The sequence below is a fragment of the Neolamprologus brichardi genome, chromosome 6 (genome assembly GCF_056152115.1).
Source record: "Neolamprologus brichardi isolate AB-2024 chromosome 6, ASM5615211v1, whole genome shotgun sequence".
Lineage (NCBI taxonomy): Eukaryota > Metazoa > Chordata > Actinopteri > Cichliformes > Cichlidae > Neolamprologus > Neolamprologus brichardi.
In genome coordinates, this window is record NC_142109.1 from 7,768,423 (window position 1) to 7,791,831 (window position 23,409).

Below are 23,409 nucleotides of genomic sequence, written 5' to 3' on the forward strand. Positions count from 1 at the left end.
CCTTCTTTTTCTTCAGATTCAAGCTGAGTATAATTAGAATTAAAATAAAAGTTAGACTAGAGTTTGTATTCCCATCAACTGGTATTATTTTTATCATTATGCTAATACAGTAGTTCAGCTTTTTTCCGGGAGTAGCTGGAGTAAACTTAAGCATCCATTATTGAAAATGTCTCAGATCTCAAACAAAGTCAGACAAAGTATTCAAATCAGTTCGGAAACTAAAATGAAATAAGACAAATTTTGATGAGAAAAAACTATGGGACAGGAAAAAAGATTATTCACGAGAGACATTGCCTAAAAAAATAAACATGCATTTGCTTCCACACATGATCACAATGTAGAAATAAAACTCTCACAATTGATGACTGAAGTAAAAGCACAAAAAGAAAGTAGTTACTGACTACTCAAAGTAGCAAGTAAAGGCTGTGACTAATTTGAAGTACTTTACGCGATTGGGTTCGAGTTATAAACCTTATTCGTCGTCTGATTATATTCACTATTATTCATATTAACCTGCAAAATACCAGTGTTTCAAGGGAATAGAAGCACATTTATTTCCGGTTACTGTAGTAAAGCAGAAGAGTGAAAGCAGCCTAAAATGAACCGATTACACTGTGCCAGGTACTTTCTGCCACTCTGCCATCAGGATGGTGATTTAGGATAATATAATAACTCACTGTAAATCCGACAGGGTCTCTGTAAAAAGCTAGTGTGTATTTTAATGTTATAATGTGGTGCTGAGGAATAATAAAAATAAGCCTCAGGATCTGATCTGCGCTGAACTGACGCAGGCGTTAAAAAAGTCAGGTCTGCTGGGTGGAGCTATGACTCTACCTAGAAGGAGGACACCGGACCTCTTCCCCTTATAGGTGAGAGCGTGACCGGTGACGACATTGTGAGGTAGGCGGGTGGCAGGTACGCATTCAGGCGCGTGCGTGGTTGTGGTTGCTTGCATGTGGGGGTTTCCACTGCAGGAGGAGGCTGTGAGAGAGCAGAACTGCTCGAGAACTGCTACTGTGTGTGTGTGGGTGGATACGTTGAGTTCTACTCGCGAAATGAGCCTGCAATCTAGTTATTAGCCGGATAGTCATGCCACCCTGCAGTCGGTCACCTGTCAGAGACCAGTCCTGAGGCGAGTAACAACTGTAGGTTAGCCAACTGAACCACACCAGTTAGCAGTTAGTAACTTAGCAATCAGCGCGTACTGTTGAGCTAAGTTAGGCTTACTAGCATGTAAGCCTTGAAGCTAATGATAGCGCAGTTTGGTACTAATAATTGTAGTTAACCTATGTTTACAGATCAGCAGTAACCGATGTGCAACTAGCGCATAGCTAGCAACTAGCTAGCTAATCAGAGAGTGAAGCTAACGTCTAGGGCAGTTAAACTGTACCTGCGTGCTGTCACAGTAAGTGAGCAAACTGTCTGTTTTGTTTATGTATTCAGACTTGGTAATGGTTTACCCTTTGTTATTTGAAAATCAAATAAGTTGAACTGTTTGACCGAGTGCTGTCACGAGCTCCTGTTTGTATACGTAACCAAGTGACTTTTAAGTACTTGTCATATTTAGCTGCCTTTAAGTCAGAAGTCGCGCTTTAATTGCTTGCTGACATCCTATTCCAAGTACCATAGTTTTGAATTCATTTCAATCATAGTTCCTCAGCCATAACTAATTATGGTTATGATGTTTGCTTTTAAATGCTTGCAGTATTACTTTAGATTTCAGATGTGTGGTGATATATTTATTTTTAGCCATTTACTGAGTTTTCAAGTTCACTTTTTTTGCAAGAGTTTAAAAACGTGATATGGAAATGAAACGAAAGCTGTCAAATCCAGTGAAAATGCTAACTACTTTCTGTTTTCAGTTTGTACAGTGTTTTGAGTTTCGAAATGTCATGTCAGAAAAACAGATTCTCGTTTATAAAATATTGGTTTACTGAGCAAAAACATAACTGGTCGCTTTACCCCTTAAATCAAGCAGGAGCAAAGCACAGGGCCTTCCAGTTATGCAGTTTTGAAATGTTAAAAGAACTGTTGTTGGCAAATATATTTGGATTTTAGTGCCGAGGATAGGCTTGGTGGAAGTACTGCTATCTCTTTTTCTTTTTTTTAAAAAAAGTAAACATTTTTCTACGTGAAGCATTTAGAGCATGGGTCTGAAACTTAAATGAGCTGTCACTGTCATCTCATTGGAGGGCCACTTTGGTGCTCAAGTAGTATGAACAAGAAAACACTGACACCTATTTCCAAAAAGTAGTGTTTAATGCAGACATAAGTGTACACATTAGTGTTTGACTGCTAGTGAAAATTGTTTTCTTCTTGTTTTACAAATAACTCTCTCACTGAACTAACACAGCCAATCCAACATGTTTGTACATGTTTATACAACTCAGTCCTCCCTAACAAAAAAACGTAACTTCAAGGGCACAATATATTTCTTGAGTTCGAAACCCCTGATTTACAGCTTGCACCCATATCCTAAAACCTAAAATGTTATATTGTTTCTGATTTTGCTTATTAACCTTGTGTCTCCTTCAGACTTGGATATGTTGCAGCAGATGAAGTTAAATACAGCAGATGACAGTGTGGAGGAATTAATGGATGAGTCTTCTCTCTTATCCGAGTCTTCCAATCCCCCTCAGTTAAAGTCTTCAGCGAGCGGCATCTCAGAAAATGAATTTTCTTGTCACTGTTGCTATGACATCTTGGTCAACCCTACTACCCTGACCTGCGGTCATAACTTCTGTCGGCACTGTCTCGCTCTATGGTGGGAGTCCTCGCAGAAGAATGAGTGCCCAGAGTGCCGGGAGAAGTGGGAAGGCTTTCCTAAAATCAACATACTGCTGAGGTATGCTTCTCATAGCTGTGCCATATCAGTGGGTTAATGTTTGATATTCTGGCTGCTTGATTCACATCTCACAGAGACTTACTGGCGACTTCTACTAAGCTTGCTTAGTTAGCTTTATTAAGAACTGGAAAGTCTGGATGACCAGTAATGATGTGTGCAGTTACACCAGAAGCAGACATTCATTATTGTTTCACCATAACCTCTTATTGAAGAGCAAAGCACAATATACGACTGGGAAGAAACTAGCTGATATGTCATTTAGTAAATCCTAAAAATAAATCGAGTACATTAAGCCCAAAGTTTGATGCTTATTCTTAGTGGTAGAAGATCCCCATTTCAGTTCTGGGACAAGACTCTAATCTTTTTAGGATTATGTTTCATGGAGAAAAAAAAGCTTGGTGATGTTTTCACCACAGCGAGCTCCACATTAGAGGTGAACACTTTTACAATAATATCTGTGATTTGTTTCACTTTCACTCTCGCTCATACACGCAGCTCGCAGTCACATGACCTGTCTTTTGTTCTACTGAAAGACACAAGAGCAAATGTTAGACACAAATATTTTGACATGAGAGGAACTAGGAACTAATGATCTGTGGTAAGGACGTGCGGTTTATAAGAAATGCATGACAACTGATTGACATACTGATGTTTCAACTTAAGATGTGGAAATGTTCTCGCTCAGATGCAGCTGAAAACAGCTGCCAAGATCGAAGATGTCGTTCAGACACTCGTCTCTCCATTGAATTAAAAAAAAAAAAAAAAAAAAAAAAGAAGTATTCATCAGATTGCCCACAAATTTTCCTTGACATTGCTGTGTCAAGGTGGTTTATCTTCATGTGCTCCGCAGAGATAAATCAGTCCTACTTCGTTTGATATAGATATCAAACTGATATAATCATCTTCTTTTAGGGATGCAACTGACAAACTTTTTGGTGAGGTCATACAGCGGAGGAAAGCGGAAATCCAGGCAAACCCCAAAATCTCCCGGAGCTTGTTGGCTTTCCAGAGGTACTTTGATTCTCAAATATGTTTTGAGATATATATAATATATATATAAGTCCATGAAAACTGTCAATTTAAAAACAAGTCTAGCCATTTAGCAACTAACGTTTCACACCATGGGCAGTCTAACATTGCATGCATGTTGAAAAGCTGGGATTTCCAAAGACTGGGTTCAGTGTCACCTTCCTGTAATCAGAGGAAAGCTGCAAACAAACGTGAAGCATTTGATTCACTAATCCTTTTTGCTGACATCACAGCCTGCTCCAAAGACAGCACCTACAAGCTGGTGCACTCCGGAGGCTCAAAGCTAAAGCAGCCCTGAGAGTAAATGTAAATGCAACTCCAAGAAGTACCAATTCTGAATAATTTGTTCATTTACAAAGCTGACATGGCCTGGTGGTGCCAAAAAATCCAAATAAACACTGCCAAGAAAATCCTACAGGGAAGATGATACATCTGGAGGTGTGGACAGTGACCTTAATCATGCTCACTGGGAAATCTGACTGGTTTAAATTCAGCTTTCCAGAAGCCCAAAGAGCTAACCCTGAGATGCACACTAGCCACAACTGGCTGTGGAGCAGACTCACTAACTCAGCCATGAGTTGTCTGCTGGGTCTTTACCAGATACAGTGATTTCATTCCTCCATCCTTCAGTATGATGCTGACTGACCCAAAGGAAGCTCGTACAACAGGAGGTTTAGCCATGGATGATCCATCAGTTTGCTCCTCACACCTTCGTTTCTTAACTAAGTTCCAGATGCTGCAGTTTCATGCGTTACGCTTTGCAAAGAAATCTATTAACCCTGGAATGAATGAGACTCATGACTGGAATGTTTTGGGATTGAATTTTCAGTGCTGTAGATTTTCCACAGAGAACAAATTTGCCCTAGTGATTGTCACACGGCAAACAGTGTGATAACCACTACATTTCTACATTGTGCACACATACTTATCCACATAATCAGGCTGTGGGTCAGATTGTGTAATGTCACAGAAGGAGTGAGTGCTGCTTCAGCACACAAACCAATCGTAGAAGATGGCTGTGAGCTGGGAAAAATGATTTTGTGGAAAAAGAGCTTCCATTAGTCTGTCCTCCTTGTGGTTACCTTGTACTTGAAACACAGCATAGCACACACACCATTGTTTGACACTGACTTTAAGTAGCTTTAAACTCAATGCTGACCCTTTGCCATACTGATCTCATCTGTGCCAACTTGCCTGACTTCTCCTTCATTTTTCACTTGTATTTATTTGCACGTACTTCATTTATTTTGGGTTTTTAATGAAACTGGGCCAGCTTTACAAAGCCCATCCTTCATGTTTGTCTTCCTCATCTTAGATATGGTGACAACCTGGGTAGATCCAAGACAACCCAGCACAAAGGAGCAGGCTTTTTCTTCTCTGGAGTCCTAACTGCACTCACATGTGTGGCCGTAAGTACACACAATCAGGTTAGAAATGCCTCCTTGCTCTTAAACATTGCCTTCTGGATTTGCTTGCAACGGCAATGATGAGTTGCCCTTTTTATTAGGATTTGTGCTGATTTCATAAACGGTATGTGTAAGGTAGACACGGCTCCTCGTTTTGAAAGTGCCTTGTGTCTTACTTATACTTTCGTTGAACATGTGTCTCCTAGTACCCTAAGTGACTAGCGGAGGGCATGTCCTTCTCAGTCTCAGTTGCTAGTGCCAAGTTACTTTGAATATAACCTGATTTTCCATCTCTAAATTGTGGACCTCTTTAGAATCAAAACATTACTACATTCCTAACCCTACATGTTGCAACACCTGTAATTTTTAGTTTGTTGTCTTTTAACCAAAGCATCAAAATTATGTAATATTGGGGCACTTGGGAACAACGTCCCCCTGTGTTTTGCCACGTGGCTGAAAATGTATGTCTGAGTGTGTACAGTGCAGGTAATAAGTAAACAGATTACAACATAGTTCTGTTTTTGACCTCAGTTCATGGTGATGATTATTGGGTCGTCTTAGGTGAACTAAGTGTTGTCATTTCTGCAAAGCCTCAGTTTATTTTGGATGCTTTGGGCAATCTGTTGTGGAAATATAGACTGGGCCAACTCAGCTGCAGGTTCAAGTTAAACAAATGTAGCAACATCTAGTGATGTTGGATTATTATTGCAAGGTGAGGTAATGGTTAAACCAGGGATGGGCAATCTCAGTCCATCAGGGCCGGTGTCCTGCAGGTTTTAGATCTCACCTTGGGTCAACACACCTGAATCACATGATTAGTTCGTTGCCAGGCCTCTGGAGAACTTCAGGACATGTTGAGGAGCTAATTTAGCCATTTAAATCAGCTGTGTTGGTTCGAGGACACATCTAAAACCTGCAGGGACACCGGCCCTCGTGGACTGAGATTGCCCACCCCTGGGTTAAACTATTCAGACCAGTGTTTCTGTGTATGTTTGTAGGTGATGGTGTTGGTGTATCACTGGAGCAGTGGTCCAGTGGATCAGCATGACCTGCTGATCACTAAGCCCGTGTCTCACTGGACACCTGAAGAGGTTGTATCCTGGCTCGAAAACCTGGGTCCCTGGGCCCAGCTGTACAAAGAACCCTTCCAGCAGGAGAACGTCAATGGAAGGTGAATTATTATTTATTTATTTTTTAAAGAAATGTATTCATTAATGTTTTTAAAATCAATATGATAATTTCTCTGGTTCAGGCTCCTGTTGATGCTGGGAGAAGACGAGTTGTTGAAATCGCCTTACAGCATTGAAAATCCGGCTCACAGACGGGTTATTCTGGCTGAACTGGAAAGAGTTAAAGCTCTTGGGGTCAAACCTCCGCAGAACCTCTGGGAATACAAGGTGACCACGCTTCTGCGTCAGAATGGCGTGATGTTGTTTGCTTCACATGCTGATGCTCAGTATTGACATCTTTACAAGTTGCACATTGTGTTTTGCTGGTAAAGCAGCACATCTGCATTTCCACAGTTAAATAACTGTCTCTTTACTGTTTCTGTCACACTCTGTCAGGCGGCTAATGCGGGGAAGTCTCTGTTCTTGCTGTACGCACTGAAGCGCTCCCCTCGTCTCACAATCTTTTACTTGTATTTGTTCGACTACTCTGAGACCTTCCTGCCCTTCCTGCACACTTGTTGTCCAGCCGTCACAGACAGCGATCAACCAGTGGAGAGCAGTTTTGTCAGCTCACAGGTACCAACCAGACAAACTTCCCACTGAAATGACACATAAATAATAAATTGTAATACACTGTAACGAGCTGAAAATGAAAACACTGGGGACCTTTTATTTGTAAATTATATGCTGTGATTGCTTCTGGTAATTAGATTAAGACGGCGCTGTGAGCATGAAGATGCTTAGACTTCTTTAAACTTTGCTCCATGTGCAATACATATGACTATTCAGGTTACATGTTTTGTTTTGTTCCTGCCCCCCCTTTTTTTTTCTTCTGTTTTTTTTTAAAACTTATTAATTTAGGTGGATCCCAGCTGGCAACAATGGGCAGAGTTTCTTGTGAAATACTGTCTGCTTCCATACCAGCTGATCGCAGAGTTTGCTTGGGACTGGTTGGCCGTTCACTACTGGACATCCCGTTTCATCATTGTTAATGCCATGCTGCTGTCTGTCCTTGAAGGTTGCGCCCTATGGAGGCTGTGGATGAGAGCCAGGATCAGGTAAATGCAGTGTGAAGGTTGGGTGATTTTTCTTTTTGCTCTTGTTGTTTTTATTATGCAAACACTGAAATAGATTTTAAACTGTCTCAATCCAGATGAGAGTTCTGCACAGTTTGATAAATACTCTCTAATAAAAATCTAGTTATTAATACAGTTACGGTCATTGGGTACGTGTGTTATGGCAAAAAGGAAGATCAGATTGTACTTTTGTTATACTAACTTTGAGAAGGAAGTGATAGTTGAAATAAAAGATGTGTATACTGTGGTCACGTGGCATACTTTGGTCATCACAAGGCATATTAGTGTTACTGGGAACATTTTCTGGTGCCAAATTAATGGGTATGTGAACCTAGATAAAAATGTTTTTACTAGATTTCAGTGACTGATAAGACCCAGACACAGTAAGTGCATATTCCTGCCAGTCAGGAATATAAACACTGAAACTCAGCAGCTCCAAAAGTCAATTTTTAATCCTAAAATGCTGGTTAAGTGTAAATATTATCTATCTGAAAGACATGGAGTCCGTCCTGCTGAAGGAAAACAGGACCTGCATAAACATGCCTGCAGTTCTGTGCAAACCATTGTATTAATGTCATGTTTTCTGAATTGTATGCATAGACGGTATAAAAGGTGGATGTAGTGATGGTGACATCACCTATTGGCTAATGAAAACAAATGGAGCACAGACATGCAACTGCATTTTTTTTTTTGTTTTTTTTTGTATCCAGAGTCGCCCCCTGCAGGCTGTTAGAAAGATTTATGGCACTTCTGCCTTGGCTTTACATTTCAGACCTAGAGACTACAACCGTATTTTATACTGTCTGTTGTGTATTACCTGGAACTGGATTTAGTATCTCCTGTACAAGATTTGGGTTGATAGCTGTTGAGTAGTGGTTGTAGTGGTTTTATAACACTTGTTTCCTCCCTCTCTTTGTAGGACTCTTCCACAAATGATGTGGAGCCACTTGTGGAAAATGCTAACTCAGGGATTTGCATTTGCCCTCCTTTGGCCTTTTGTCCCGCAGTTTGTGTGCAACTGCCTCTTCTACTGGGCACTCTACTTCAGTCCCATCATTAATATCGACCTGGTGGTGCAGCAGTTAATGCACCCTGAAACAGTAGCATTGTGACAGACGGCACTGGATGAGGTGGTGCCCAATTGATGTGGGACAATTTGCAGCAAATGAGTTGACGAGAAGTGTTTATTTTTAGCAGTAAACACATTGAAGACTGGCTTTATCTACTGTTGGGGAATTTTATCTTGGTTCTTGATTTGTCTCTCTCTCTCTGCCGGATGGTTGCCGTGTTGAACAATAGAGGCACCGGACTACTGAAGGAGAAACAAAACCAATGAGGTGAGAAACGAGTAACAGTGTCTGACTTGGGTTGATCTTTTTGTATCCACAGTGCATTCAGAAACCACGATGCCTAAACGGTCCGGGGTGGTAAGCGGAATGATAAGACGTGTTTAAACACTCACTGGAGTAAAGATTGGAATCACGACGCGGTGCTGAAAGCTTTGTAGCCCTGGCATAGCTGTAGTCCAATAGAACATGCGTTTTTATGCTTATACAGAGTCAGTGAAGTTGGAACAAGACATGTAAGGATACATGTTTTTGCATCTGTTATCAAATATCATTCTGGCATGTGATCTACTTTTAGAAAAAATAACCTCAGGCTGCTTCAGGATTTCCATCCAGAATCTGAAGCAGTATTTATAACTCTGCATAAATTCTGATGCATTTCTTACATTTTCACTGTGAGTGTGATCTCGGTGATCTACAGAGCTGTGTGAGAAGTCATTCTGTGATGTTTGGTAACATGACTGAGTGTCAAGTGAGGCTTGTAGTTCAGCAGTCTGTTTGGCCTCTCAGGCTTTAGCGCCCTTCCAAGTGCAAACAGAGACAGTCTGGCGGAGCAAATGTTCTATGAAGTTTGTTCCAGCGGTTCCAGCATTTGCCTTCACAAGATTTGTGATGCTTAGATTTGAAATTTTTAATATTGTGGGTTTTTTTTTTAAATTTGTTTAGGTAATGCATAAAACTTCTACTTTTTTTTAAATATTATATATATATTTTGTTTTTATTTGCTCACACTGCTGAGAAATATTGTTGCACTTTTTAAAAATTGTTCAAGTAAATTACAGTATACGTTTCCATTTCATGGGTGGACCAAGCTAATCAGAAATTAGTTTTGTTTTTGTTTTTTTGTTTTTTTAAACATGTTCATTTGCACTGAAAAATCTTACACTGTGATGATCATCATCATTATTATTATTATTATTTGTGCTCTTTTGTTCTTGAATGAGACTTTACAAAATAAAGATTTATATTAAATCTGAAGGAGTATTCATAGCCACATATACATGACTTTCTAAATTCTGATTCATTCTGATAAAGGAGCCTCAACCAACTGCTGAGTGCATAAAACAACATTTTTAAAGGGTCTGGATTTAAAATCCTTTGCTACCTTAGGAAATATTTTAATAAGGTGAGATACAGGTTTATGATTTTCATGAGACATAAGTTAATCAAATATCTAAAAATATTTCAAATATTTCTCATCACGTGAACAGAATATATTAAAGTGAAGAAATTCACTTTTCAAAAATAAATATATATGTATATTTGATGTTTTTGAGTTCAGTGCTTTGTTTTTTCATTTTCTTTTGTTTTAGTCATCAAAGTTCTGATACAGACACAGACTGTATCAACAATCAGCTATCAAAAGTCATTGAGTAAAAGCTAATAACTATTGCCATAAATTGCCATTAACATTAGGGGTATAACTGAAACTACAGTACTGTGCAAAAGTTTTGATTCACTCATGTCTTTATTTTGCTTTCAAGACACCTTCTTGTAATTTTTAAAGGAACTTTAAGCAGTCATTCACCAGGCTTTCTGAAGATCTTTCAAAAACCTATTTGCAGTCCAGTCAATGTACCCGATCATTTTCAGAGGAGAATAGATGTTTTTGTTAAACCACTTATGGAACCATTCAAGGATTTAAAATGCATGATGAATCAGTGTTTCGTCTACGAATAAGAGACAACTTAAATTGTGTATGTATGTTTCGGCACTTTGTTACTTCCTGCCTAAAAAAATGTGTACTTTATTTTCCTTTCTTTGCTTGAATCTGTGAAAATGCTTAAAAAAAAACCAAACAAAAAAAACACCCACTTTGAGAGATATGGAGGAGAGTTGTACATGTGCACCAACTAACTGAATCAAAGAGCTACTAGTTAAATACCTGGCATGTCTTAGCACGGTGTGCTATTGGAGGAAACTGGACAAGTGGAAGACAAAAACAGGAAGTGGCAGGCCTAATAAAATAAAGCAAGTGTGCACAGCCATCAGTAACACATGGTGGGGCCTCTGTCGTGGTTTGGAGCTGCATTTCAGTCCTTGGTGCTCGGGTTCTTGTCAAAATTGAGTGAATTATGAACACAGAAAACTACCGTTTTGATCCACCATGCAATTCCATCTGGAACAGATCTTAGCAATGCCTTAATTTTTCATGGTGACAATGATCCCACACACAGCTCCAGTGCAGTAAAAGCATACATGGATGGAAAAACACACAATGGAACACCATCAGTCCTCTATTCGTCTTCCCAGAGCCCAGACCTCAACATTATTGAAGCAGTGTGGGATCATCTTTAGCTAGAACAGAACAAGAGACATTGCATTAAAAAAAATCAAGAAGGTCACAGTATTTTTTTTTTTCAAATACATTAGAACTGTACAAACTCTGTTTTTGTTTTATATACTGGATGTTTCAATAAATGACTGTCCCCATTTCCCATTTTCATAGCAAAATAAAAAGAAAAGAGTAGTAGCTTGAGATGTTTGCACAGTACTCTAGATCCAGATATTCTACAGACATGATATCCCAGATATGAAATGTCAAGCTCACAGCCTGAGAACTGTGATGCTCATGTCCTACATGTATTATTTTAGTTGTATTATGAGCATTTGACATTTAAGACAGCCAGTGTCTTAAAATTATATCACAATAATTAAAAGTAGTGATAAGGTAATAAAAGGGTCTAACAATTTACAACATTACTATATTTGGATGAATAACACAAGATTAATAAGAAAGTAGCTCTAACACTAAGACAACCCATTTTATCAGGTGGTGTTTTACCTATATAGACCCTTAAAAAAAAAAAAAATCTTACACACCCAGTGTTCAGTTATTTTAGGATAAACTGAATCAGTTTGATGCAGTGATTTTTATACGAAGCAAAGTAACACAAGAAAAGAGTTTTCTCCAATCTCACAATCAGTCACAAGTCCCGGGCACTTTAAATAATTCTACTCTAGATGTAAATAAGCGGCATTTAAATAAAGTTTTATCGATTCATTTTTAAAACAACCGCCCCCTAGTGTTTTACGACTGTCGTAGCAGCAGCGGCTGTCGCCATAACAACGTAGGGACGGTCTGAAAAGAGCGCGTTTTGCGCCATACGGAAAAAGGAATAAAATCGCTTACTAAGGACCAGTTTAAATATTGTAATCATTGCGACTAGTGTCTTTCATCTTTAACATCCGGTAAGCTAACTGTCAGTGACATTTTTAAACTCAGACAGCCATTAAAGCGTTAAAGGCACTACGCGTTTTATTCGCGCAGAGGATTTTACATCCTGCCCCTGGCGTCGTTGTTGCGGAAGTGAAAAGTCTACGTGTGGAAGAAAGGTTGGCTTGACCGTATTTGAACACCTTACACACCAGCACTGCTCATGTCCAATCCAGGTTAGCTGTTTCCGTCGAACCAGTCTTCCTCGCCCATCCCTCCTCCCCCCGTTAGGCAAATGGATGCTTTGAGCAGTAGTCGGGGCGTATAAATGGGACGGAGAGGCGACGACAAGCTGTAATGTTGCGCCGGGTGCGGCAGTCTCTCCGGCAGGTGCTGTTTCTGATGGCCCGGAGACCGGATCTGCTCTGCGGGGCTATCGTGCTCGGCGTCCTGCTCGTTTTGGCCGTCAAGTTCACGTGCAGGTAAACATGGGCACGAGCTTCTGTTTATCCTCTGACAGCGTGAGCTTGCTTGTGTGTGACCAGGCTAACACGAGACCCCTTAAAACACAAAAGCTAAGTGGAATGGTTATTTAGGTGAGCGAAGAGCGGCGTTGTAACACTGTTAGGTCGTGAATGAACTACTCCTCGTCGTCTACAGTAGTTACAAACAAGGGCTTCATTATTAGTGCTGCTAATCTAAAACTGACGTGTACTGTAGACAATGAGATTAACTAAGGACATCGCCTTAACTTTTCAAGGAAATGTTGGGCGTTTTTTACAGTTTTCTCAGATAAAACCCAGAAAATATTGCAGGGAGATCATAATAAGATCATTAATGTTTAAATAGTAATATCTGGTTACAGCCCTGACACACTGTGCTGTCATCATCTTGCAGCTTTGGCCTCTGCAACTTTAAGGTTCTTCAAAGCTTATACCACTTGTCATTCAGTTATGGTGAATGAAAGTGCTGAAATCCTTCAGTTGTGTAAAAGAGTAGCAACTGTTGCTGAACGATTGACTTGTTGGCTAAGCAGTTACTCAGTCGTCCTCTCGAAAACCCAGCTGAGACGATAATTGCCACAAAGACTGAAACTTGAAACCGACTCCACGCAAATTATACCAGGCAAATTCTGCTTCTCGTCATGTTGAGGTAATTTTCTTCCCCCTGTAACGATGTAGAGACATTTTTGCATAGCCTCTGGGGGAGGCAGAATGTTTAACACAGCACAGTTTTTCACATTGCTTTCTGTGGACGCAAACATATAGCCTTTCCTCCCCTCATACATCAGCTTAGCATACCCTCCATTTCCAAATAGCATTGCTTCTACTCTCATTTTCCAAATTTAACACATGCATATTCCAATATGTGCAACTCAGAGTAGTATGCAAGGCTGGAGGTTGCTGTAGCACTAACATCAACCAATGATGGACACACTGTCATGATCAGCGAATCTCGTGGAAGTGACACAGAGTTATAGCTTATGGATTTAATAACCTGTTTGAATTCTTTACATATGCTGCATATTATCTTATTATGTGACTGTGATCTCTTTGCACCCCTCAGCGTTACTCTTCTAATCTTCTCATTTATTTCTGTAGTCGTGCTAAGAATGTGGTGGCAGCAGCTCGGCCTCCGGTGCGTTTCTTTTCTCCTGACGCCCCGGTGGTGGATCTCTACTTGGGTCAGCTTGACCAGGTGAGATTCAAGGATTTAGACTTGATGGCATTCACTGTATTTTCCTTTGTTTGATACTTCATTTGCTCAAATTGTAAAAGAGAACAAATGGAAAGAGCTAAGAGGGTTTCTAAAGCTCCAGTTAAATGTTTTGGCATTGTTGTCATCAAACTTGTGGTGCTCTGTGAGACTGAAAGGTTTTTTTTCTTCACAGGTGGAGCGTCTCAGGAGTGTGGCCGAGGTGTCCTTTATTTTCTTCTATGCACCATGGTGTGCTCACTCTATGGCTGCGCGACAGGAAGTGCAGCAGGTCGCTAAGAAGCTGGCCAAACAGGTACAAGTGAACGGAACCTCCACCACTCAGGATTGTTTAAACATCAAATATTTAGATGCGCTTTACTTGGGCAAAGACTAAGGAAGCTGGGGATTGTTCTTACGTGGACGCGTGTTATGTTATCGCTTGTTACGCAAAGTGTTGGGAAGAGTTTATAGGAGCAGCTTGACAGACTGCAGTAAAGAGTGACTCTGATATAGTTGAGCTAATAAAATCTGTTCCCTTCAGCTTAAATACACACTCACACATTTTTAGCTTGTGTCTCTCTCTCAAACGCAAATTCATAGTCGACTTGTTTTGGGCCTGTTTGTTAAGTACATGAGCCATTACAGTGTGTGATTTTTACACTGTTTTGTGTGTAGTCTACACATCGTTTTGCTTATCTTTGTTTCTTAATGTGTCTCTTCAAACACACAAACACAGGTGCAGTTTGTGGCTGTTAACTGCTGGTGGAGTCAGGGGAAATGCAGGAGGCAAAACCGCTTCTATCACTACCCCGTCATCCATCTGTTTTATAGAAGGTGAGACGGTGGGCTTGTCTTCACTTATGGTGGGAATTTGCTTTCAACAGCTTTAGCAGACAAAGACGAATTGGGAAGCCCCATAAACGTTAGCTCAGAGAAGACGATGTTTGCATGTGGCTTCTTCTTTGCATGATAGATGGCACAGCCGAGCTGTGTTCACAGACGGTGATTTCTGGAAGTGCTCCTGAGCCCATGAAGTGATTTCTTTGACAGAGTCATGCCTGTTTTTAATGCTGCGCCTCCTGAGGGCCTGAAGATCATGAGCATCCAATATTGATTTTTGGCCGTTTCGCGTGCACACAGAGATTTCTCCAGATTCTTTGAATCTTTTGAGGGTATCATGTCCTGCAGAGGGTGGGCTAGTGAAAGTCTTCACAGTATTATGTAGAGAAAAATTATTTCAGAAGTTTTAATAGCATAGGAATAGTAACTCTGCCTCATTAAGATGCCCTTTCTTTTATACCTAATCATGTTACTGACCTATTGCAAATTAAGCAGATTACAAAATGTTTTTGTTGTTGTTTTTTTTTTAGTACCACTTACTTTTCCAGCTTCTTGTTGACCCCATCCTACTGATATGAGACCTGTTGCCGCCATCAAATTCAAAATGAGCTCATGTCCAGAAACGATGAAATGTATGAGTTTAAGCAATCAGTATGTTTTGTTTGTTCTTTTATGAATGAAATAATATTTTATTTACTTTTGTATTTGGCTGTTCATACACAACTTCAGTCATAGACGCGCATATTTAGAGAGGCTAAAGATGTATTTTAATACAAAACTGTGGGAAACACTTTGAATGTTTTGTTTCTTAATTGTAATTTAATTATGATTTGTTGATATTTATTAGCATCTGTCGTACCTCTGTGTTTTCCACAGGTTTGGGCCAATAGAGTATAGAGGCCCATTTTTGGCTCCATACATAGAAAGTTTTGTACTCAGAGTCATCACACCACTGACTTACCTCCCATCAAGAGGTCATGTTGAAGAGTTCCTCTCCTATCATGAGGTATATTTGAGCTTTACACTTCTGTCACTGAAGCACCCACAGAGTGTAGCCAACTGTAATGATCTGCGTCTTGTGCGTTTCTAGCCTCGAGTGGTGGGTTTCTTCCAGTTTAACTCTTCCCCCCAGCCGCCAGGATACATCACATTTCTGTCCTCTGCCCTGCAGGTCCTAAAAAGGGGTAAGAAGTAATCACACAGCTTCAAGGCTGATTGTTAACATGATAAACGTTTTGGCTTGTCAAGCATGGGATTAGAATTCGAGGAGAGGCTGCTGTTGACGAAAAGAAAGCAGTTGTTGAAGCAGAGAGAACCCAAATGTGCATTTTACGCTAAAGGGAACATAAATGGTTGAAGTCACAAGTTTCTCTTTTTTATGGTGCAGATTTCCGTGGCGTTGTACGTTTTGGGGTCGTGACCAACAAGCAGGTGGCAGGAGCCATCTCACTAACAGAGGATGAAACGGTTTTTCTCCACAGAAGATTTAACTCCTCTTTGGTAAGCAGCGTCAACACATGTTGTAGATGTGGTTCTTCTAGAAAATGCAATTAAACACTAATGACTTTAAAACTGTGGATGTTTACGATGCTGTATGTTTATTCATCTGTTGTTTAAGATTTTCCCCAGGAACGACCTTAACTTTACGTCTGAGGCCATTTGTAGATGGGTGTTTGAAAACCGTGAGACGGTCCTCCAGTGGCTACAGCCCCCGGGAACAAAGTCTCGCCTGTTAGAAGAGGAGCTGACTAAAGGCCCTGCACTGCTGCTGTTTGTGCCGCACGATCCTCTGGGATCACAGCCCAGCCCTGCGCTACGGCAGGTGAGCAGAAACAAATTAGACGAATATCATTTTCGAAATGATAGAAATGCTTTATTCTCTTACAGATTTGATTTGCAGCTATACTATTATTATACACTGAGCTAATCCTATCTAACTTACCCATCTTCATTTAGCTGCCCTGTATTTAAAAAAACAAACAAAAAAAACTGAGACTTAAATAAATATTAAGTACGCTGGTAAAGGGAACTTTTACAGTGTAAGAAGCAGGAAAACGGGCAAGCATAAGGATTTGAGGGAGTTTGAAAGGGTGACATGGTGATGGCTATACGACTGGGTCTAAGCGTCTCGATGGGTCAGGGGTTGATTTGGCAGCAGAATGGGGACAAACAAAATATTAGGGAGGTGGCCATGATGTTATGACCCTAACTCTTTGAAGGCTTTTCCAATTGGACATTTAATTGTGAGCCCTTTGGAGAGACATCTTCCTCCTCCTCAGGTGCTTTTTATATTAGAACTTATTTTTATGTGTATATTCTTTAATTGTGTTGTTAAACACTGTATTATTCTCCTTAAGTTCTGCAGATTAAATAATTTTTACCCCTTTTTGTTTTTCTAGGTTGCAGACATTGCTGTGCGTTACCACTCCTGTGACAACAGCCACCACTCCAGCTGGGACAAAAGTTTCTCCTTCCGCTCACTGTGCTGCCAGTCAGTTGTGCTCCCACAGTCGAGCACAAGCGTGTGTGAGGTGTGCCTCAGCCTTTCGTGGCCAAGCTTCGCCACCTCACCTCTGCACTGCTTGTTCCCTCCCTCGATCCAGGGAGGAGACATTTTTCAGACTTATCTCAGACGCTGCTGCCTCCACCAGCTCCCTTCCCCCGTGTCCATTAATAGTGCAACCTCAATGGGCTGTAGCAATTTTCTGGACAGCTACAGCCCATTTAGTCAATACAGTGCCTGCTGCAGAAAAGTAGAACCTCAGCTCAATGAATCACAAGCCAAAGAGGAGTCAGAGATGCAAAGTGTTCCTCCTTCCTTGATCCCTCCATTCTCTGTCCCTCAGCCGGAGGGAGACGGCATCACCGGGCTCCGTTGTCAAACCAATAGGACACTCAGGTTTTATGTGCTGGATGTTGCCCTGAACTGGCCTCTGGCAGTCAGGCTCGGAGCATCAGGCAACAGAAGTGCTTCTCTTGAGCAAGAAGATGATAGGAGCGGTGACGGGTCGTTTGCTGCTATTGTGAACCTGAAGGATGAAGTTCATTATGTTCTTCAGCACACTCCAGCAGCCACACTAACAGAGTCTCTGGGTAAGACATGGACAACTTTCATTCATGTAACACGGGCTGGTTTTGTTTTGTCCCAAAAGCTGGGAGCTCAAACGATTCGCAATTTTTAAGGCATCTGGTGATTTCAAAATCCCATTTTGTGTCTCTTCGGTCTCAGACTAGTGGGTTACTTGTGGTTCTCAGCATATTTAAAAGTAGAATGGGAGGCAAAGCCTTCAGTTTTTGGACACTTCTTTGTGGAACCAGCTCCCACTGTGGATCCAGCCAACAGACACCTTCTTTAATTTTAAGATTAAAAAGGTTTAAAACTTTGATTGTTGATAAAGCACGTAGTTAGAGCTTGATCAGGTGACCCTGAATCCTCCCTTAGTTTTTCTCAAACAGGTCTAGGCTGCTGGGGGTTTCCCATGATGCACTGAGTGTTTTTTCTTTACTCACCCTTTTCTACCTACTATGTGTTTATACACCACTCTGCATTTAATCTTTAGTTATTATTAGTCTCCCACTATCGTCAATTGCTTGCTGAAAGTGAGTTGTCTGATTGTTGGGGGTTTCTCTGTGTTATTGTAGGGTCTTTACCTTGCAATAAAAAGCGCCTTGAGGTGACTGTTGTTATTTAGCACCATATAAATAAAATTTAATTGTTTTCAGATCAGCTGTTTGTTGTGTGTGTTGCCAACAGGGAAGCTGCAGGAGGAGTGCCCTCTGTTAGACAAACTATACAGTGGCAACACTCATAACATGGTTGAAGGTTGTTATTCAAGTCTCCTTGGCGTTTTTAATTTTCATTCATTGGCCGTCATAAATGGTGATACTGACACTGGCAAATAGTTAATATTAGCCGAAAATATCCACCCTCAATATATCAGTCAGGCACTGGTTTCTACAAATGTCTTTAGGGCCTTTGTAAAGACGAGTCATCTGTCCTTGATGACATTGTGATGGTGCATGCACACATCTGGCCAGATACAGTGTGAAGTCGGCATAATAGTTATAAAAATCATTGAACTTTGGCCGTCTGGTTTGCAGGAAGTTGGCCTGTAACACTTTCTTTAAAAGATACTCTTCCTTACTCTACTCAAAATAGACTCAAGCGGCTCTCTCACTACAATGTCTGATATTTAGAAATACTGAAAGAAATCACAACAGTCATATTATCTCACATGACAAGTCAGGTTAATGACTAAAAGTCAAACATTTAGTGGCTGATAAATCAAAATTATAATGAGGGCGCTGGGTTGAGTTCCAGCTTCTTCTAGTGAAAATTCAAGTTGGGGAAATAGTGTCTGGTTCTCTTGTTGTTTAAGAGAAATGTCATGGTCCACATTGTCACACCTTTCTATTCCTTAGTTCATAGGATTAATTGAGGTTGTGTTCTGGTGAATGGTGGTATCAGCTCTGTTGATGGGGCTTGTCTTATTATACAGACACTTAACTCAGGCTGACATGTGATTGCACTGATTCTGATCTGCCTTTCAGGAGTTTGGGGGTTTTTGAGTTGATGAAAACAGAGCTTTGTTTGGCCTGCTTTTTTGAACCTTCACCTTATCTGCTGATGTGACATATATGCAAACCTGTCTCCTTTCTGGTTGGTACATTTGTTCCAAAGTCCCTCCATGACAGTCAGGTGCATGATGGTGTACTTGAATCGTATTCCTGGGCTAATTCTGTGTTCATGTTGTGCGTTTCATTGCAGAGGCCTTCATCAAGAACTTCAGCGCTCCCTACAGCCTCTTGCAGAGACACTTGGTTGGAGAGGAGGACAGGAAGGGAGCTGAAGAGGAGGCGACGCGTTCAGACGAACACACGCAGTCACCTCCACGCTTCCTCATCACAGAGTTGACCACTTCCTCCTTCCTGCCCTCCGTCATGGACCTTCAAAAGGTGACTAAGCGTTCTGCAACACCCTCAGCAAATCAAGGCAGTTTGTGAAATTCTGAATTTCTGTAAAGCAACTTCCATGCACCTAAAAATAAAAACATTAAAATATAAAAACAGCTGCTTTTTATAGCTGCAAGCGGGATTTTAATGGAGGCTTAGTACGCTGCGTGCTCTACTTATGGAAGCAGGTAGTTTGCTAAACTCCTGATGATGCCAATTTGTGTGTTGTAGGACGTGCTGCTGTTCTACTACACTCAGTGGTGTGGATTTTGCTCTGTTCTCAACCACATCATCATCCAGCTGGCCAGGTTATTACAGGGAAATGGCACCATCACTGTGGCCAGGTACAGTTACTGTGTTTACAGTTTTTCTGCAGTCCCGGTTGTAAGTGTACCTTTGATGATAGTCTGAGTAAGAATTAAGGCAAGGTGTACCTAATAAAGTGTCAGGTTAGTGTATACTGTGTGATTTGAGGTGTCTGTGTTTTGAAATGTAACAAAAAGCATATTTTAAAAACATTTCGGAAGCCGGATGACCTGAAAACAGTTTCCCATATATTTATTTTATTAAGCGTGTAAAGCATACGAGAGAATATTAGCAGTGTGACCCTGATTTTTGAAGAAAACAAAAGTGATCACAGCTTTGTTTTTCCTTTGCATAGGGTGAATGTTGCACGTAATGACCTCCCCTGGGAGTTCATGGTGGATCATGTTCCCTCTATTCTTTTCTTTCCCAGATACAGGTAAGAATAAATGCAGAGAGGTGCGAACAAACAAGGGTGTGGTCAAAGAATGGGGGGGGGGGGGGGGGGGGGGGGGGGAAATCTCATATTTCTGCAAAAAATAGCTTTGATCTTCACACTGCCTCAATGGAACTATAACTGCATAATGTTAAATGATACACACTGAAAAGCCAAAGTGTTCATTCTAAATGTAAAACAATACATTTGTCCTACTCATAGTCCACATGTGAGCGATTAGGTTCATGGCCTACTACAAGCTAGCTGCTTTACTGTGTAGATCTCTCTGTTAATGTAGCTAGTAATTATTACATTGTAATAAGTTGCCTTTATTTTTTTTAAACAGTTTTCAAGTGGCTTCATTCGTGTCTTTAAGACCTATTCGAATACCCGTCTGATTCTTAGTCCTTCTTGACACCTCAGTTAAAAAAAAACAAACAACTTTCATCAGTGAATTTCAGCAGAATATTTTTCACTCTTGTGTTCTTTTTCTCTTCCTTTTAAGAAAACACCTTAGTGTGAAGTTTCCTGACAACCTTCCCATCACATTACCCAACCTCCTCCGCTTCATCCTGCAGCACTCTGGCTCTTTGCATCACACGCACAAACCGCCTGTTGAGACAGGAGGCCCTGGACACAGTCCTTTCCTTGGGTCAGAGTTTCTGACACTCCAGCGTGAAGTTCAAGCCCTGCATCACGCCCGGGAGCGTCTCTCCCAACAGCTCGCGCAACTATGGCGCGACAACCGACGACTGAAATTCGAGGCCCGCGCCTTAGAGACCGAGAATGCCGAGCTGCAGCGAGAGAGGCGGAGCTTAGAGGAGCAGCACCGGGAGAAAAGCCGGCAGCTCAGTGAGGCAGTGAGGCGGCTGCAGGAGCTGGCAGACGCCTCTGAAAATCTGCTGAATGAGAACACACTGCTGAGGGTCCTGCTGAGGGCGCTGACGGACAGGACAGAGGCTAGAGAGGAGGCGGAGGTGGAGAGGAAAGAGACGGAGCAGAAAAGAAGCCATATGGCCTCCTGAGCACAAGCCTGCAGGGAACCCTGAGAATGAGGCAGAACAGAGAAAAGAGAAAGGAAACCGGGCCAGGAAATGAAGTGAAGGTTAAATTAGAGGCAAGAAAAGCTGTGAGAAAATAAGGCTGACATGAGGAGATCCTCTTCAACTGCAAAAAATTAAATTTTCTCACAAACAAAAATAAAGAAAAGATGACAGTTACCATCTTTCAAGAAACACTGCTGCTCAGTCAGGCAGGAACATAAGGAGAGATGAGTAGGGCAGGTGGGAAGGCAGTGAAAGAAAAAACACACAGCTCTTGTGCTGTGATCATATGAGCTCGTCCAACTCTTTAAAGTTCCGTGCCAACTTTCCAATTCAGACTTCCCAGCTGTGATGCTGCGCTTGCAACGATTTATCGACTGTTTTATTTGTGAAGGAATAACAAGAGAATCTGGACACACCCTGCAGCCAAATAAAGCTTCCTTTAATTACTGTAAACCAAGTGCAAGATAGTTTCTTTATTAAAAAATAAAAACACCATGGATGGGCTGGACTCACCTGCACTCTGTAACCAAAAGTCGAGGTTAGTACATTTGAAGAGCAGTGATATACTATGCAGTGTGAGTTTAAGTGATTCACCCATGACGCAGTGTTTCGCATGGAAAACCTCGCTTGGAAAGGAAGGCTACGATACTCTTAATGTGAAAATCCCAGACTTCGTGTCATATGTCTATTTAACCTTTGGGTGCATAAATGGAAATTGTAATCAAACACTGAGGAAGTCTGGACTTGAAAACAAATAAAGCTCTGAAAGAAGGCCCCGGGCACTTTCCAAGAACTCGCAGAATGACCTCACCTGCTCTTCTGTGAGCTGAGAGTCACATGACTAACCTCCTGGAAATGTTCCCCATTAATTCCTAAAATTCAACCAGCATTGGCCCATGTTGATTCATTATAGTTCATGTGACACGTTTATGTTCTTGATTTGTTTTCATACTTGTAGTTCTTGTCTTTTTAAGTTGTGTGTGTGTACTGATGAACAGATTGGCTTTCTTAGTGTTTTATGAAACATCAAAATGATAAAAACATACTGGTAGGAATTCCTTTAAAGTACATACTTTTACACTGAATAACAACTCTAGCTCTGAATCTAAATACCTATCTGCAATGGCATTTATAGTTCAGTGCTAGCTGACTTTTAGGAATTTATGAGTAGCTTTCATCACAGTCTCTGGAAATCTGTAAAACACACCTATGTTTTTCCTCCATTGTTTACTTTAAAATGCATTTGCAGTACTGGTGGTGCAGAATTTGGCTGCAGGGAGAGAGGGCTACTAATAAAACTGAAGTAATTTCATGCTGAATACATGCTCCCCTCGTTTTGTTTGGAGCTATTAAGTGGACTCGAAACAATCGGTAAGATTTTTTGTGTTTTTGAGGGGATACAGTTGTTTTGTGAAACTGATCTATTTTTTACAAGAATTCTTGAATCACTAAATATTTCTATGTAACTATTCAGGTATTATTAACATGCTGCAATTGTTTACATGTGAAATATTGCACCGGTTTTTACTGATTAAAACTCTTTCTTCTTGTATTGATGTGCGTCTTTGTGTTTGAGCACAGTGTTGTGTTGAGATACAGTTGATATACCAGCTTTTACATGTAAGGACATGATAATAAATAAAATAATTTGGTCCTTTGTAGGACTTAAAATGTTAGATGAACAACAACACGTGACATATGATGCTGTGTCATTGGTTATTTAACACAAATTAGGCCAAGATTGAGAAGCAGTGTGTGGGAAACTAACGACATCCTTACTGCGTCTATAGGAAATAAGAAGGTAAGTAGCAGCCAGGCGCTGCTGATCAAAGGTGCTTGATTGACTGATCATGAACAAGTGCGAGCACCTCTGTGAAAGCTGATCGTCTGGCAGTTTGTCAGTCTGCAGCATTCTGGGAGGGTTGTGAGGCACTTTCCAAACAAACTGTAGTTCATCATTATGCATTGAAAACAATCAACTGGTCTTCCCAAGAGTTAACATCCTAGCAACCTTGGCCCATGGTCAGAGTGCAATATTAAAAGGAGCTGCATCTAAGACTATAGCTGTCACTTAGATTGTTAAATTAGTTTTTAAAAACGCTGTC

At 40.9% G+C, this 23,409-nt stretch overlaps 2 protein-coding genes across 6 annotated transcripts; both read left to right on the forward strand.

The window, feature by feature from the left end:
* The first annotated feature begins 848 nt into the window (after nucleotides 1–848).
* On the forward strand, nucleotides 849–9,849 carry LOC102793013 (bifunctional apoptosis regulator-like). Of its 5 annotated transcripts, none has more exons than XM_006804350.3 (9): nucleotides 849–869; nucleotides 2,536–2,845; nucleotides 3,758–3,856; nucleotides 5,190–5,283; nucleotides 6,279–6,451; nucleotides 6,533–6,677; nucleotides 6,846–7,025; nucleotides 7,311–7,507; nucleotides 8,445–9,849. In XM_006804350.3, the coding sequence occupies exons 2-9, from the start codon at nucleotides 2,544–2,546 to the stop codon at nucleotides 8,635–8,637; spliced, it is 1,383 nt and encodes a 460-aa protein (XP_006804413.1). In that variant the 5' UTR covers nucleotides 849–869; nucleotides 2,536–2,543; the 3' UTR covers nucleotides 8,638–9,849. The 5 variants fall into 5 exon arrangements, with proteins under 5 accessions (XP_006804413.1, XP_006804412.1, XP_006804414.1 ...); XM_006804349.3 differs by lacking the exon at nucleotides 849–869 and adding an exon at nucleotides 892–915; XM_006804351.3 differs by lacking the exon at nucleotides 849–869 and adding an exon at nucleotides 922–1,145.
* Nucleotides 9,850–11,936: 2,087 nt separating this feature from the next.
* txndc11 (thioredoxin domain containing 11) lies at nucleotides 11,937–22,820 on the forward strand. Its single transcript, XM_006804346.2, has 13 exons — nucleotides 11,937–12,510; nucleotides 13,630–13,726; nucleotides 13,920–14,039; nucleotides 14,463–14,560; nucleotides 15,443–15,572; nucleotides 15,657–15,750; nucleotides 15,954–16,066; nucleotides 16,185–16,388; nucleotides 16,966–17,659; nucleotides 19,335–19,522; nucleotides 19,751–19,863; nucleotides 20,181–20,261; nucleotides 20,764–22,820. Exons 1-13 carry the CDS (start codon nucleotides 12,386–12,388, stop codon nucleotides 21,281–21,283), a joined length of 2,577 nt encoding a protein of 858 aa, XP_006804409.2. The 5' UTR covers nucleotides 11,937–12,385; the 3' UTR covers nucleotides 21,284–22,820.
* Nucleotides 22,821–23,409: the final 589 nt, after the last annotated feature.